This window comes from Gymnogyps californianus, chromosome 4 (genome assembly GCF_018139145.2).
Source record: "Gymnogyps californianus isolate 813 chromosome 4, ASM1813914v2, whole genome shotgun sequence".
Taxonomy (NCBI): Eukaryota; Metazoa; Chordata; class Aves; order Accipitriformes; family Cathartidae; genus Gymnogyps; species Gymnogyps californianus.
The window spans coordinates 79,371,099-79,385,901 of record NC_059474.1 but is presented as its reverse complement, the minus strand read 5'-3'; the positions used below and the strand labels follow the sequence as shown (position 1 = coordinate 79,385,901).

Genomic DNA, 14,803 nt, shown 5'->3' with positions numbered 1-14,803 from the left:
TTTGAATTGCTGCGGGGGGTATGTTTAGTGTGACGTATGCAGTTTAATGAATGCATTTATAGGAAGAGTAATTTGGGAAGGTTGCATGAAAATAATTTTTAAGTAGTAATTTCTGATCTTTCTAGTGTTGTATTTAAATTTTCAGGAAAAGGTGTACTAATGTTTTGGGTAGTTAATAGAGGCCATATGAATATAATATCACAGTGCTTTGGAAAATGAATATCTGGCCCACATATGAAAACTGTACAATGAATGTATTCTGCAATTTATTAGAATAAGATTGTGTGCACTTACCTGGTGTGATAGCTGAAATTGTTTGTATTCACAACTTTGTGGATGTGAAATTAAACAGCAAGCATCTTAATGTAATGTGACAGTAACATAGAGCTAATCCAGAACCATTTTTTATTAAATTCTTGCAGTGAGTCATTATAACACTTCTGAAACCCAGCCCAACAGCTAAATGTTTAGTGCATGGGATGTTTGTTCTAGGGCATCCCTGAAACGCAAGACAAAATGACTTTCTAGAAGTTCCTGGTGAATGAACGCTCTTTGTCTTAAATTGTTCTGGAAGAACTGTTGTTTCCAAAACAGCATGTGTATTTCTTAGCAGTTAAAATACAGACTAGGTAAATTCAGAGGTTCTTCCCCCCCATATCCATGCACAAATCTGTTGTTCAGAAACATGGGGAGATTATGCTTGAAAATATGATAAGAAAGAAACATAAAAGTTGATGGAATCTCTTCTACCCTTGTGACTTAATATAAGTAAGTCCCAAGGCTGAAAATGAGAACTACAGAGGTAAAATTTTTCTGACTGTTTTATAATTTTTGTATGTTGGTCTTAGGGGTCAGTTTCACAGATGTGTTTGTAGTAGCTATCTCCCTTTTGCATTTAATGAAAAAAAGAACACAAATGTTTCCCAAATTTAACATGAATTTGGGTCTATCATTACACTTTTCAGATGAGAAAACAACTCGCTTATGAAGCCAGGATTCAACTTTTCTCTTTTTTTGTCTGGAAATGAATCCTGCCATTCTTGTCTATCCTTGGATTTCTTTAAATAACCAGCTGTAGGCCAGCCTCACAGTTGAATATGAGATCTGTTTCCAGATGAAATTTAGATACCAGAAAGATGTCTTTTTCCCAGTAACTTTTATCATTGGCATACAGTCTACCTTACTTTCCATCTATTTCCTTCCCTTATTTTGGCTGCTATATGCTGAGCAATCTTTACATTGAAATGCAGACAGCAGGGGACAGGCTAGCTGAATTGCCACTGTTGGTGGGGTACCACTCTACGAGCGGTTTTGGAGATGAGGTGTAGTGTATTCAGTAGGGAATTTATTTTAGGTTGGGAGACCCTGATAGCAAGCCTGGTGTTTCTGGGTCAGGACTGTATTGATACTGTTGCTCCTGTCTACTCAAAGGTAGGGACATCTCAAGCATGCGTTGGGGTGCAAATACGCTTTACACCTTTATGGCTACCACAGGCCATCTGTACTCTTCCCAATTCAGTCTCTTTCCTGTTTTTTCCCCTTCAGTGTACCCAGTTGGATATTGCTGATTACCAAAAATTGTTCATCTTAACTTCAGTTTTGTCTTCTGGGACAGCAGCAGGAGGGTGGAGAAAACCGTATGTAATTCTCCATATGGGAAATTATATAAAGTGGAATTAAGAACTGTGTATTGCCAGGAAAATGCATGCTCAAGAAGCTTCTCTGGTATGTCAAGGAGCAAGCTCTTTTTGTGAAAAAAAATGTATTAGGTCAGTTTTTCAATGTGGGTATAGAAATATCAGAAATCAGTAGAAAGTATTTGATGGTTGAAAGAGTTGAATGTAAGATTCTTCTGGGTTTTTTATTTATTTTTTAAATCATAGTTATAATGTTATTTTTAGGAATTAAAAGTTATGGTTCCCTGTGATAGCAGGAGACTTTGGGCCAAATGATGCTTCATATTACTAAGCCCTTTTAATGTGTGATACTGGCTTCTTGAATGTATATGTATTTTTTTGTATGTGTGTGCATATATATGTATCTGATTATAAACAGCTATACACCTTAGATTTTTTCCTTGACTCCTCTTTATTCATCTTTAATGTAGTGATTCATTATTTTCTATTTATGTACTGTACTGAAACTTTCTAATGAAAATACTTGTTAAAAATATTTTCTTTCCTTTAATTTCTCTGTACAGATCATGTTATCACTTCTGCATACCTGACTTCAGAGAATCTTTGATCTTTTTCTGTGTTAATCTTTGTTTTACCTTCAGCTCTGTCCCTGTTTTCTTAAAGTTTGGTCCTTTGTAGAAGAATAGCTGTTATGCTGTGGAGCACTTTGACTTTCATGGGGTGGGGGGGAATTGAAGTTGATACTCTGTTTAGTTAATTTAAGGTTCTAATAAGGTCTTAAACTGATATGCATTTCCAGTTACTCACTACATATTTTTCTTTTTTTTTTTTTCCCCTTCTGGGTTTATTGAAGTGAACATAAAACAAAATTATCACATGATATTCTGTCAAGGTCAGTTTCCAGTTAGATTTCAGACTCCTTGCTCAGCGCTGTCACAAATCACACTTACTATTTCCAGTATTATTAAATCAAATTACTTATGGGTGAGATACAGTAACATCAGTAAACAAACAAAAACCATCTGATTACACATGGGGCAAAAGGGACTTTTGGTTAGGTTCCAGTTATTGATTTTTTTGATAATACAAGCAAGTACCAATGTTTCTTTTAAATAAAGGGGAATGGTTTTAGGGGTGCAAGACTTCCTGCCGGTATTTTTGAAAGTCACGTGATTTGTTTCTGTGGTATCCCAGCTGTACAATATTTGAGAGCTGTAGAACTGTTTGATGTGAATGTGTTGTTGATTGTTCTGAGCTGGGGAAAGTTATCTTCCAATTTATACAGTGTTCCAACTACAAAATTTATTTTTGTTTTTTAATGCTGCTCACCAGTCTTGAAGGGCTTGCACAGTGGAAAAAATTGTAGTGAGAAGGTTGCAAGTTTTGCAGTGTACTGGCAGGAGGGTTGGAACTAGATGATCTTTAAGGTCTCTTCCAACCCAAACCATTCTATGATTCTGTGAAGTCTTTAGTATCTCAGATGCTTATAAAAGCTAAGGTGAGTATCTTGGTTGTAATGTGAGGCCCAAATTTCACCTCCCCCCCCCCCCCCCCCCCAAGTATGCAGCCTTAATCGCTTTGGTTTATTTAAGTTTATTCTGTTCTGTGCCGTTACTTCAAATGTTTATGTGGATGAGTAGTAATGCCTAACTGATTGAATAATCCATTGTTGTGAGGTGATCACTGCATGGGCTTTACGTGTGCCTGTGGTGGTGATGTTTTGGATGATGAGTCATTTAACCTTAAATATGTACCTTCAACAAAGAGAAACAGCTCTTATTGTTGGAATTTGAAAATCTTGGAATCAGTTATTGGGGCAGCTACCAGAATGTTCTTGCTCTGCTATTAGCTATGTTTGTCTGGATGCTTTAAGAATGCAACTAGGTTAATGATGTATTTATGTAGTGTTTACTAGGTAGTACAAAATTTTGAAAGCTGAGTACTAGCTGAGAATCTATCTAGAACATCTTAGTAATCTTAAGACACAGAAATACTTACCAGTTCATGTGATTTGCTGGGATATTGAAATCAAAACCAGCTTTCAAGTGTTGAATAAAAATATTTATTTCTTGGTAGTCTTTTTATTAGACTTGGAGAGTCAAAGTTAGAATAACTCATGTTACATGGTCTTTTTATAAGCCGTTGCATATTGTTAGCAGAACCTTTACCGTAATTTTATCGTGGTCTTTAGAGGTGTATAATAAGTTAGAAGATAGTTGATTATGATAGATAAAATAATTTTTCTGCCTTAAAAACAACTTTTAGGTGGCAATTGTGTCTCCTCCTCTTCCCTGATTATTGCATCTGCCTTTGGATTAAGAGGTTGTTTTGGTCATTATCTCTTTTCTGATTTAGAAGGTCTTTAACATTTTTGAAAAGTCTATTTTTATATTTTCTGTTTTTTTCCTATTTCAGATTCACTGGAAAGAGAATGAAATAAACATGGAGTCTTCTAAACTGGAATATATTTCATGGGTCACAGTTAAAAGTAAAAAGAGGATGGAACAAAATGAGAGAACAGGAGTATAACGCCTGTCAAGAACTTTCCATTTTTGTGATATATATAAACTTGTGATATAATACAAATAATGATTTATAGTAATACTTTTATTGATATCCTTGGAAGGAGAAGTCAGTTACTGTGCAACTTGCTTAATAAGAACTTTTATTCTAATAACTTTTAATATGTTTTAACCTTAACTGGACACCTTTTTTTTTTAAAAAGTCTGAGAGTTAAAAACTTTGTATAGCTCTATTTTAACGGAGAGACTGATCCTAATAGATGGCTGACAGCTGCTCATGGAAAAGGGACTTAAACCCATGAGCGGTTACTATTGCACAGAGTTGAATGTAATGCTATAACTTTAGAGCAATTCTCTTAGGACCCTCTTCTTTGCCTTGCACCCATCATATCCTTAAATATTTAAGCATAAATATTGCAATTATAAAGTCTAACAAATAATGGCATGGGTGAAATTCTTGAGAAAACCTGGGGGTAACCTTGGAAAAGTCTATCAGCCTGGAAGTATACTGTCCCTGGCCCCTACAAAAGGCTTATTAAACGAACCAGGACAAAACAGCTGCTTTCTTAATAGTGCTGTTCAGGTAAGAAAAAACTTGATTTATTCAACAGTTCTGGTTTTGTAGCAGCTTAGATGGTCATAGTAGGGAAAGTGTTCTCTTGGCAATGTTGTTTTTACCATTTATATTGCAGTATGTGTATTCCACAGCAAAATACAGCACGTTTTTCAACGGTGTTACATTCAGTTCTCAGTTAAACTTCTTAATGATTCCAAGTAGGTCAGAATAGCATGTCTTTTTGGAATGGACTTTCCTAAAAAAAAAAAAGTGGAGATGTGGCAATCGTAGGAAAAAGACAACTGTGTGGAAGTAATTTTATTTAGCATTTCATTTTAAGGAATTGATTGAGAGTATTAAATATTTAATTTTGCAAAAATGACAGTATGTTATTTTGTTTGCATGCATTAAGAATGTCAGAAAAAAACTTCCTTTTGTATTTGGAAACTTATGACTCATAACTTTAAAACTTGCTGCTTGAATTTTAAACTAATGTTTCTGTCAAACATAGTTTTATTACTTGGCAAAGTTTACAAGGCACTTTTTAATGTGGGGCAACCGGTACTACTACTTGTATTGAATAGGACACTATTTTTATTAAAATACCATTTTCTCAGAATTAGCATGAATCTGTGGTACTGGGGCATATCAGAAGATGCACATACAGTTGAAAGCTTTGATTCTAATCTTAGGAAAGATTTGTGGAATTAGAGTAGGAGATACACTTGATACCAAAGAAATATGACTTAGATTTCTTTTTACTGTTTATATGCATACATATTACTGACCAACTTCTTGCATGTGTTTGCCTGCACACTGTTCTGTTTTTATGTGAGCTGTAATTGAAAAAATGTTGGCTCTTCAGATCTCTCAAGTATAGTTTAATAGTACAGTGACATTAGCATGATAAAATGAGCTTTTACAAGCCTACTTATGACAGGGATATGGGGAACTACTTAATTCTGTGACAGAGCAGTGCTAGCCTTTCCACATTGTCTGCAAGTCAGAATACCAGGCACAGTTTAGTTTATACTGTAGTCTTTTTAAATCTGGAAATTAACAACAACAACAAATTTCTAGGCTGTGCAAGTAAAGAGCACCACAATGTATTTTTTTGTAATGCTTAGATTTTGGACCTGATAATTTTCAAATTGTACACAATTATTTGCCAAACTGGCAGAGGGCTTAATAGATGCGTAGACTTCCTAAAAAAACCCGTAAGTCTTAAAAATGGTATGGATTTAAACATAGGAGATATGAGAGAGTTATCTATGTGGTGTGTATGTCTATGGTATCTAAATATGTTTAAAATAAAAATGTACAATAGATAGAGTAGAATGAGTTTGCTGGTTTACATTCAATGGGAACAGCATGACCTATATTCTTTTGCAGTTTTGCTATTTTCCCTTAGGGTGCCCTAAAATTAAACTCTGTGTCATTTTTAGTTATAGTTTCAGACAATCCTACTCCTTCACAACCTACTGCTGTTTATCAGACGGTGGCTGATGATTGGTGACTGCCTTTTTACAAGGAGGAATGTGTTCCTTTCTTTTCTCTTCTTTTAACCTCTGTTCAACCTTCAGAACTGAGATTCGGGCATTCATTTTCAAATGCATCCCAATTCATTTTAGCTTTTGTATTTATAGATAGGATTTTTTTTTTTCCCTGGATTTGCAGCTCTTGTGTTACTGTGCCTCTTGAGAACTCATTTTTTGGGGGTTTTATTTATTTTTTTAATGGGCAACTTTCTGAACTACTGCACTGATTGTGTACCTAAGACAGTAGATACTGAAAGTAGTGTAGTGTAGCCAAGCTGACATTACCTTTATATAGAGTAGTTACACAAATAAAAGGTAGAAACATACGTGATTAAGCACCAGGATTATTTTGATCTGTGGAAAACCAAATGTATTTCAGCAATCATTTTAGTAAGAGACCATAAGAATGTAGTATAGACTTAACCCAAAATGATGCTTGCATTTTACCTAGCAATTCAGTTTCCCTGTTTCCTTTTTTTTTTTTTTACTTGCAAGAAAGCATGGAGTGGGGGACAGGGAAAGAGAAATGAAGTAAACCCTGTAGCTGTCTTCCTCATATAAAGCCATAAGACGAGTATTACAGTCTCTGTATGCAGTTTAGCTTGCTGCTTGTTTCCTTAAGGGTACTTGAGCTCTTTTTCCACGCAAAGTACATTGTTTGCCGTTGTTTCAAAAAGTTTAAAAAGGAGATCTAAATTTTATGAGTGGTGAATGTGAACCTTCTACTTCCACCTCCACAATTTACCAAACTAATGGAAAAGGACCATAATTCTTGTAGCAGTGTTGGTGCTCAGGTTGTACATGTTATGTGAAACTAAAAAAAATGGAAATCTACTATATGTTGCTGTGTTAAACATAGGGCCTTCAGAACTCATTGCTTATTTTCTGTGAAACTTTATTTTTATAGGTATTATGGCAACTTGACATATTTCGACGAAGTTTAAGAGGTTTAACTGGACATGTGTGTCAGGGGGATGCGTGCATATTTTGTGCTTTAAAGGTAAATAATTTTTGGAAGAATCATCTTTCATCTTTCAAAATGAGGGAAAAATAATTTAACTAACTCTTACTAATTTATATCCCTATCCATAGATATGTCTGGGTGACTCTAAGTCATTCTTGTGTAAAGAAACAATTTAGATTTAAGGACATTTGTAACAGATGTCTGTAACAGAAATATTTTCTTGTGTTTAAAGAAGAAATTTTACAGTACACAAATTTTAGTCTGCTTAAACATAAAACTTTTGTCTATTAAAAGACAGTATAACTTATTTGAAAATTTCTAGCTAGCCTCTCAGAAATTTTTTTCTTCTATTTGCATGCATATGCTTTTGTTCTTTCCTGTAGTGTTTGAATACAGTTCTTTTACAATAACTATGTTACTGTCTGATAAGGTCTCAAGATTCTTTTTTTACTCAGTAGTTGATGGTAATGGTGCAGAACTTAATTGTTCAGTTTGTAAGTAACGAAAGGCAGGTAGTGGTACTGGAAAACTAATGAAAGCTGGTAACCTTTTAGTGTTTGAAAGTAAGTCAGATCCGCATATCTTAACTAGCACATAAAACTTGGGCTTCAAACAGTTTTGTAACTCATCTGAAGTCTGTAAAGAAATGTCAAATTCTGTTAGGTTCTTATTGCTTTTACTGTACTGGTATTTGGCTGCCTGCAGTTACTAGGGAAATAGCTGTAAGCATAATATCTCTGTTTCATTGGGATTTTTATCCCAATGAAAAAATGTATAGGAGTATTTTTAAGTAGTATGCACTTTCTACTCTTACTGCAATTTGACAATAAAGACACTTTTGGGATTCTAATACAGGACTGTAGAATGGATAGTCAAATACAGTAGTAGATATAGTGATATACAGAACTGGGAATCACTCATCTGGAGGGAGCTGAAAGGGAAAGCACTATTTGAAAATGTAGTTCAATGAGGAAGTGGTTTTTGACGATGCTAAATTGTAGGCAAGGATAAGCCAAATATTTGAGAGTTTATTCTCAGGGAGTTTCACAGACCAAGCCTTGTTACTGAATAAGCGTTTTAGGCAAGAACTGTTTGCAGTGACATTTATTTAATCTTTCAGGAGGTGTATAATCTATGTAGCGTGTAGTTTTTTCCAGCCATTTTTAGTGTTTATCATGACTGCAGTATGATACAGCTGGTTTTGAATGTGTCTCTGTCTTCTTCCAGACATAGTTGTTTTTTTTTTTTTCTAAAAGGTGCCATTTTATTTCTTTGGTTAAAATGGTTAATTTTAAAAAGCCAACAAGTTGAAGTAGCTGAGACTACACATATTCAGACTAACTTCCTGAGGCTTTTATTCTAAGCTTCCAGTACAAAGTAAGATAGGTTTTGCATCACCTTAAGTCACCTTCCAAAGCAATACACTAGCTTCAGCTGCTTCGTAAGGCTGCTGTAATTTAGGACTTGAAATTTTCTTTATTCTTTCAAGTATCTGTTTATGAGCGATTGGTTACTCTCATAGTGCATCTTCTTGTGCCATTTATCTAAATGGCTTACTGTACCTGAATATTTTGCATTGCCCGGACTGTCATGTCTTCCTATTTTGATACGTTCCCAAGAATACTGATAAGTGGTATTGCTGCCCATTCTAAAGTTGATTAGAATGGAGTTAGTTATTGTTTTAACAGTATAGTTGTGATCTTTGTAACTCCATGGCCAGTAGCCTAGGTACTGAACTCAAAACATTGTGGTTAACTCATTTGGACGTATCTGTCCTCAGTCATTATGTACGCTACTGGTTTCGCTTTCTTGGCTTTGCAGAGATACTGCTTGAGTGATTCTGTTTGTTCTGTGTTCAGAACCTGGGACGTTTTGATTTTCATGCAGTATATATGCTGAGTGAGGATGCATTTCAGTCACTTGTTTGTGACTTGGGATGGTTTTTTGTGGTGGTTTTTTTTTGTGGTCTTGGGCTATTTTAACCCTTCTTAATTGTTCACCAATAAAGAAGGATATTTTATCTATATCAGCCTCTCCTATAAACTAAAAGCATAGCCAATAAATTCTGGTTTACTTCAGTTCAATCCATTATCTTTCTTTTGGTGGTGTTCTGAGAGTTGAATATGCTCTTTTCTCCTCTGGATAACACTGGGGTGGGTCTTTGACTATGTAGGCCACTAAAATGAGCATACATATCTGCATAACTGCTTATCTGTACTTTTTTTTAGCTGGACATGTAAGGCTGTCTTGCATACCAAAAATGACCTAGCAGCCAAAATGAGAAGCGGTAAATGTTTTCAAAGCAGAGTTAACTTGTATTACCAGATCTGTTAAAAACTTAATTTTGAATGTTTACATTGAGATATTGACTGTAATTTTTATCAGTAGTCCATGCTTTTTGTTATTAGAGGGAAGTTTAAATATTTGACAGACACTAACCCTGGAATGCATCATGGTTAAAACACTACTTTCTATTAGCACTGAAACTTTGCTTATCTGTTGTATCTTTGCCTTCTGTCCAACAGATTTTTTTTAACCGTAGGGGGCCTATGTGAAGAATGCATATCCTTATTTATATTTTACATGGCTTCTCCTGATTTCCTTTGTCTTTATTCTCTTCATTTTTCTCTAAAGTTTGATTTAGAATTCTTGACAGTGTAATACACCTTTTAATATCTGCAAATGTTTTCTCATTTGTTTAATAGCTTTTAACTTTCAGTTCTTTCAAAATCAACATCCCTTACTTGCTAAATGATGAGGTCACTTGCATATGTATATCTGCCAAAAAGAAAAGTAGTAGCCAACTATCTCTTCTGGGAAGTGAAGAAAAAAATCCAGTGCAACTTATTCTTGTGTTCTGGAACTGCAGATATTGACCTCTTCTCTTGTATTGTATGCACTGGTTCAGCAGAGAGCTGATTTAATAGCAAGGATTATCAGCATTCTATCTAATCTACGGGAGTTCTTTGCATATCCATAATTTTAATAAAGATACACTCCTGTCTGAAGTAGTAATGTAAATGTTACATTATTTAATGAATTATGGGTGTTAAACTAATCCAAGTGGTATTACATTATGCCTGAAGAAATACACACTGTCTCTAAAGATGAGATACGTATGCATGAACTGCTATTCCAGTGGCCAAATTAAAAAAGCTGCATAATGACAGACCAGGGCTTGTGTTGCTTCTGGGAGCTGAAGTCAGTCACTTGCATTTTTATATACTTCCATGTTGTTTTTCTGCTGGATCAAAGTTTAGCTTGGTAGCATAACTTCTTACATGAAATGAGTAACAGAACATGGAACCTAAGTAACTTTAAGAGAAAACAGTAATTTCTAAAGTTGCGTAGATTTATAAACGTTTCATATATTTGCTGTTTAGGCATGCTGCATAGGAACTGATATATTTGTGTAAAACCACAGTGTCTAGTCAGGTGGCTAATGAAGCTAAGTAATCGTATTTCTTCCTAGGCAATATTTTCACAATTTCAACACAGTCGAGAAAAAGCACTCCCGTCAGATAATATGAGACATGCCCTGGCGGAAAGTTTTAAGGATGAACAGCGTTTCCAGCTTGGATTCATGGATGATGCAGCAGAATGCTTTGTAAGTATTCTTTGTGATAGTTGAGTAGAATTATGTTAGTTTTGTGGATGCCAAGCTGGCCTGTTGTTTTGGTAGCTCCAGGCTCACAGGTGGGATACAAGTGACATAATACTACTGACCTTTTTTATGCCAGTTTAGAGGAATGGACACATGGAGTAAGTGTCTGGTAATGTGGGATGGAGTGATCTTGCATTTGCTCCATACTTTCTTCCCTAACTCTGTAGCTCAGGCAGAGGGATATGTGAAACATCGTTACTACAGGAGGCCAGTGAGGATGATGAGCTCTCAATCACTCCTAAAAGTTTTTGGATGGAGAGAAGGGTTATCTTCTCAGGAGAAGAGGCATCTACAGATTTGAATATATAGTCTGTTCCTCCAAGGATTCTCTCATCAGCTATTGAAATATGTTCCATTACAACTAGCCAGCTCATTACTGAAGTCTTCTGCAGAAGAGATTTCCACTTTCTTATCCAAGAGTGAACGAATACTTGAAGATGTTGACTCTTGCTGCAATTACTTTCTGCTTTTATGAAGTGTCTCATTGAAAAACATGAGCCATTACTGTGGCCATAAAAGATGACTCAAGATCGCATAGAACACTGGTAAAGAAGCCTTTCGAAGAAGTCCTGTATTAGACAATGAAAACTGTTCACCATGAAAAAAATCAGTATTAACCTTCAGACACAGATTTGAGGGACAAAAAATATGGTTGCTGCTTTTATTACTTTCAGGTTTGGACATCTTTTGGAAGTATCCACAAATGAATACCTGCCTGCCAGATGCATTTTCACATACATAGGAAAATCCAGTGGAGAACTCCTGAAAGCGACTGTTTGAGATCTTGCAGTCAGGTTAATGGGTTGCAGTCATGAAAGAGAATCTCTCATTAGTGCTGCATCTAATCAAAATGCATTTGGAGCCCTGAAGTAATCAGCTGTCTGAATGCCCTACCTGAATAGATTCACTTCTCATTACCTCTGGTATTTTTGGCAAAAGAGGAAAAAATGGCTGTGCTGATTCAGGTGCCAAACTGATGACAATCATAGTACTTTTTTTTTTCTTTCTCTTTCCTTTCTTTTAAGGTTAAAAAGTGAGACTTGGGATAGGATCAGGCATGTGCTATTTATGAGCTTTTTCCATGCTTCTGTCAACGGTACTTGTTGTGTTTGGCACATGTGCTAAATGTGATCGGATGATCAGATTGATATGCAGAGAAAAACGTAAAAGTATGAAGAACTGAGACAGAGGCCTGATCCAAAAAATATTTAGATCATTGTATGCAATGACATTAATATCATGTCTTGCTGTAAGAACAGCTTTTTTAATTTTTCTTGAAGATTCACTTCCTTCAAAGGAGAATGCACTGTGGAAGAACAGTTGGGTAACTGTTGTCTAATGCTGTTTTGTTAATGTTTGGAAACCTTGAGATGAAGAGAATTCCCATCCACTGGGTTGTGAATAGGGATGGAATTAAATACACATTAAACTTGTAGGTGGACTATTTGGAGCCAAGGGGAGTAGTTGAAGTATTAAACTGTAATGTTGCTCATATATTCTGACTTCATCAGTTCAGTTTATATTTACATTATTATTTCTATTTAGGAAAATATCCTTGAGAGGATTCATTTTCACCTAGTGCCAAACAGTGAAACAGATATGTGCACTTCAAAATCCTGTATTTCTCATCAGAAGTTTGCGATGACACTGTATGAACAGGTCAGACCTTTATTTGATTGCTTTAACAAATGATTTGTTTCCACTGTCCTGAGTAGATAAAAACAAAAGTATTTTTATCTTTGTAGTGTGTATGTCGCAGTTGTGGAGCATCATCAGACCCATTGCCTTTTACAGAATTTGTGCGTTACATTTCTACCACAGCCCTGTGGTAAGAGCTTTTATTCTTGTATCTTGCTTTTCTGTATACACCCTTCCAATAATAAGCAAAGCATGCCAGAGAAATGCTGTAAGTGTTAAAAATGAATGCGTATTCCTTTGTTAAAACATGTTTTTGAGATACTGTCCAAAAGTAACATTTGGATTTCAAAAGCAAGATGTAGAGAGAGCTTGACAAAAAGTATGTATTGCTACTGTTTTACTTCTGTATCTTTTCTTTTTAGTCATAAGATACAGTTAATTGAGAGTTGACTGAAATCTGTTAACCCTTAAGAAGGGAGATCCACAGTTATTTCCATTTATTTTTTTACAGTAATGAAGTAGAAAGAATGATGGAGAGGCATGAACGTCTCAAGCCGGAAATGTTTGCAGAATTGCTGCAGGCAGCAAATACTACTGATGACTACAGAAAGTGTCCTGTAAGTAAACAAAGATGTTGTGTTACTTTAAGATACAAGGGAGAACTTTTTAGGATATTAAATCAGGCTAAAGTATTCCCTGAAGAGCAGGATTACCTGTGGCCACTTCAGCGCAGTCCAGCTTAGGGTAAAAAAGCCCTTAAATATATATTTTATTGCTCCAGTTAAGGATAAACATGGTATTGTAGGTGCAAGTGGCCTGTCTAGAAAGTCGAGTTATTGGGTCTGTGTTTTATTCTTTGCTTCATGTTCAGCATAGAGACAGGTGTATTTTCTGATGAAAAATGGTGAAGCTGCTTTAGTTCATAGACACTGACAGCTTGACAACGTTGTCTTCTATTGGAATAATTTTGTGCTTCTATTGACAAAAATAGTCTCTTTTAGCTTGTTCTACTTAATTCCTCTCTTCCTTAAATGGTTCTGTGTAAATACTGTTCATTTAGGAACCGTAGAAAACTACACAAGAGCATACAGACCTAAGCTTAAATGATGAAATGGAGGGGGAACAAAACAGAACTTGTGATGGTGACATGGACATTTTCAGAGATTTCTGTTTTAAGGTGGTGATTGGATGTAGAAGTTTAGCTGTAGTCTTCATCAGAGTGTTTTTATGATGAAGAATTTTATCCTTAAATTGTTAGAAACCAACACCATAATTAAATTTGAGAATTAGAAGAAGTTGCAGAGTTGTTCTGTTGCACTATTTCTTGTCTAGTAACTCAACTTTGGACTTCCATTTTTTAAACATCTTTGTTTTCCCTCCCATCACGTTTTTTTTTTCTCTCTTTCTAGAGTAACTGTGGTCAAAAAATAAAAATTCGTCGTGTTCTTATGAATTGTCCCGAGATTGTCACAATCGGTTTAGTCTGGGATTCAGAACACTCTGACCTGACAGAAGAGGTTATGCGGAATCTGGCAACACAACTTTATCTGCCTGGGGTATCTGACCTAAAACTTACTATTTGCTTATTCTAGAATTTCATTTTACATGTATTTTTTGTATATGTAAATATATACAAAATATAAATATATATACACACCTATGTATTTTTAAAAAAGCACAATTTAACTTCAAAGTTTATGTCTACTTTTACCATTCTTTTATCATGTGCTGCTTGATGTAGTTTCTGTGAGAGGAAAAAGTCCCATCAGAAGTGTTGGTCTCGTGCCTAAGTGCAAAGATGAACGCAGGTGAATTCTTGGTTGAAAATCTAGGAATATCATGTTCAGTTTGAAATTTGTGGAATTATTCCAGAGCATTATTGTTTTACCCTGTCAACTATGCAAAAATAAATGTTAAAATAGACCTAATAAGTGCAAAAATAATTATTTATACTCATGAAAAATTGTATAGTGCAACAGGATATTTAATACCAATTGCCGTGGTGAAATGATAGTAGTAGATCTGGAAACTGAGGCTAAATCTTTTACACATATTTTAAAATATATAACGATTTTTACAGCTGTTTTATAGGGTTACAGACGAAAATGCCAAAAATAGTGAACTTTTTCTTGTGGGAATGATTTGCTACACAAGCCGACATTACTGTGCCTTTGCCTTTCACACCAAGAGTTGCAAATGGGTGCTGTTTGATGATGCTAATGTAAAAGAGGTAAGTGTTGTTTTTACTGCAACCAAATTTAGTGATCTTTACTTTTCTAGAATG

At 35.2% G+C, this 14,803-nt stretch overlaps 1 protein-coding gene across 3 annotated transcripts in view; it reads left to right on the top strand.

Moving 5' to 3' along the window:
- Nucleotides 1-2,506: 2,506 nt before the first annotated feature.
- The window catches only part of USP53 (ubiquitin specific peptidase 53), a 32,647-nt gene continuing 20,350 nt past the window's right edge, over nt 2,507-14,803 (top strand). For all 3 annotated transcript variants that reach the window (XM_050895756.1, XM_050895755.1, XM_050895754.1), the window contains exons 1-9: nt 2,507-2,529; nt 4,053-4,742; nt 7,161-7,253; nt 10,690-10,824; nt 12,427-12,540; nt 12,627-12,709; nt 13,031-13,136; nt 13,929-14,075; nt 14,600-14,749. In XM_050895756.1, coding sequence (XP_050751713.1) covers nt 4,599-4,742; nt 7,161-7,253; nt 10,690-10,824; nt 12,427-12,540; nt 12,627-12,709; nt 13,031-13,136; nt 13,929-14,075; nt 14,600-14,749 — 972 coding nt within the window. In that variant the 5' untranslated portion in view covers nt 2,507-2,529; nt 4,053-4,598. The remainder of the gene's footprint in view (nt 2,530-4,052; nt 4,743-7,160; nt 7,254-10,689; nt 10,825-12,426; nt 12,541-12,626; nt 12,710-13,030; nt 13,137-13,928; nt 14,076-14,599; nt 14,750-14,803) is intronic.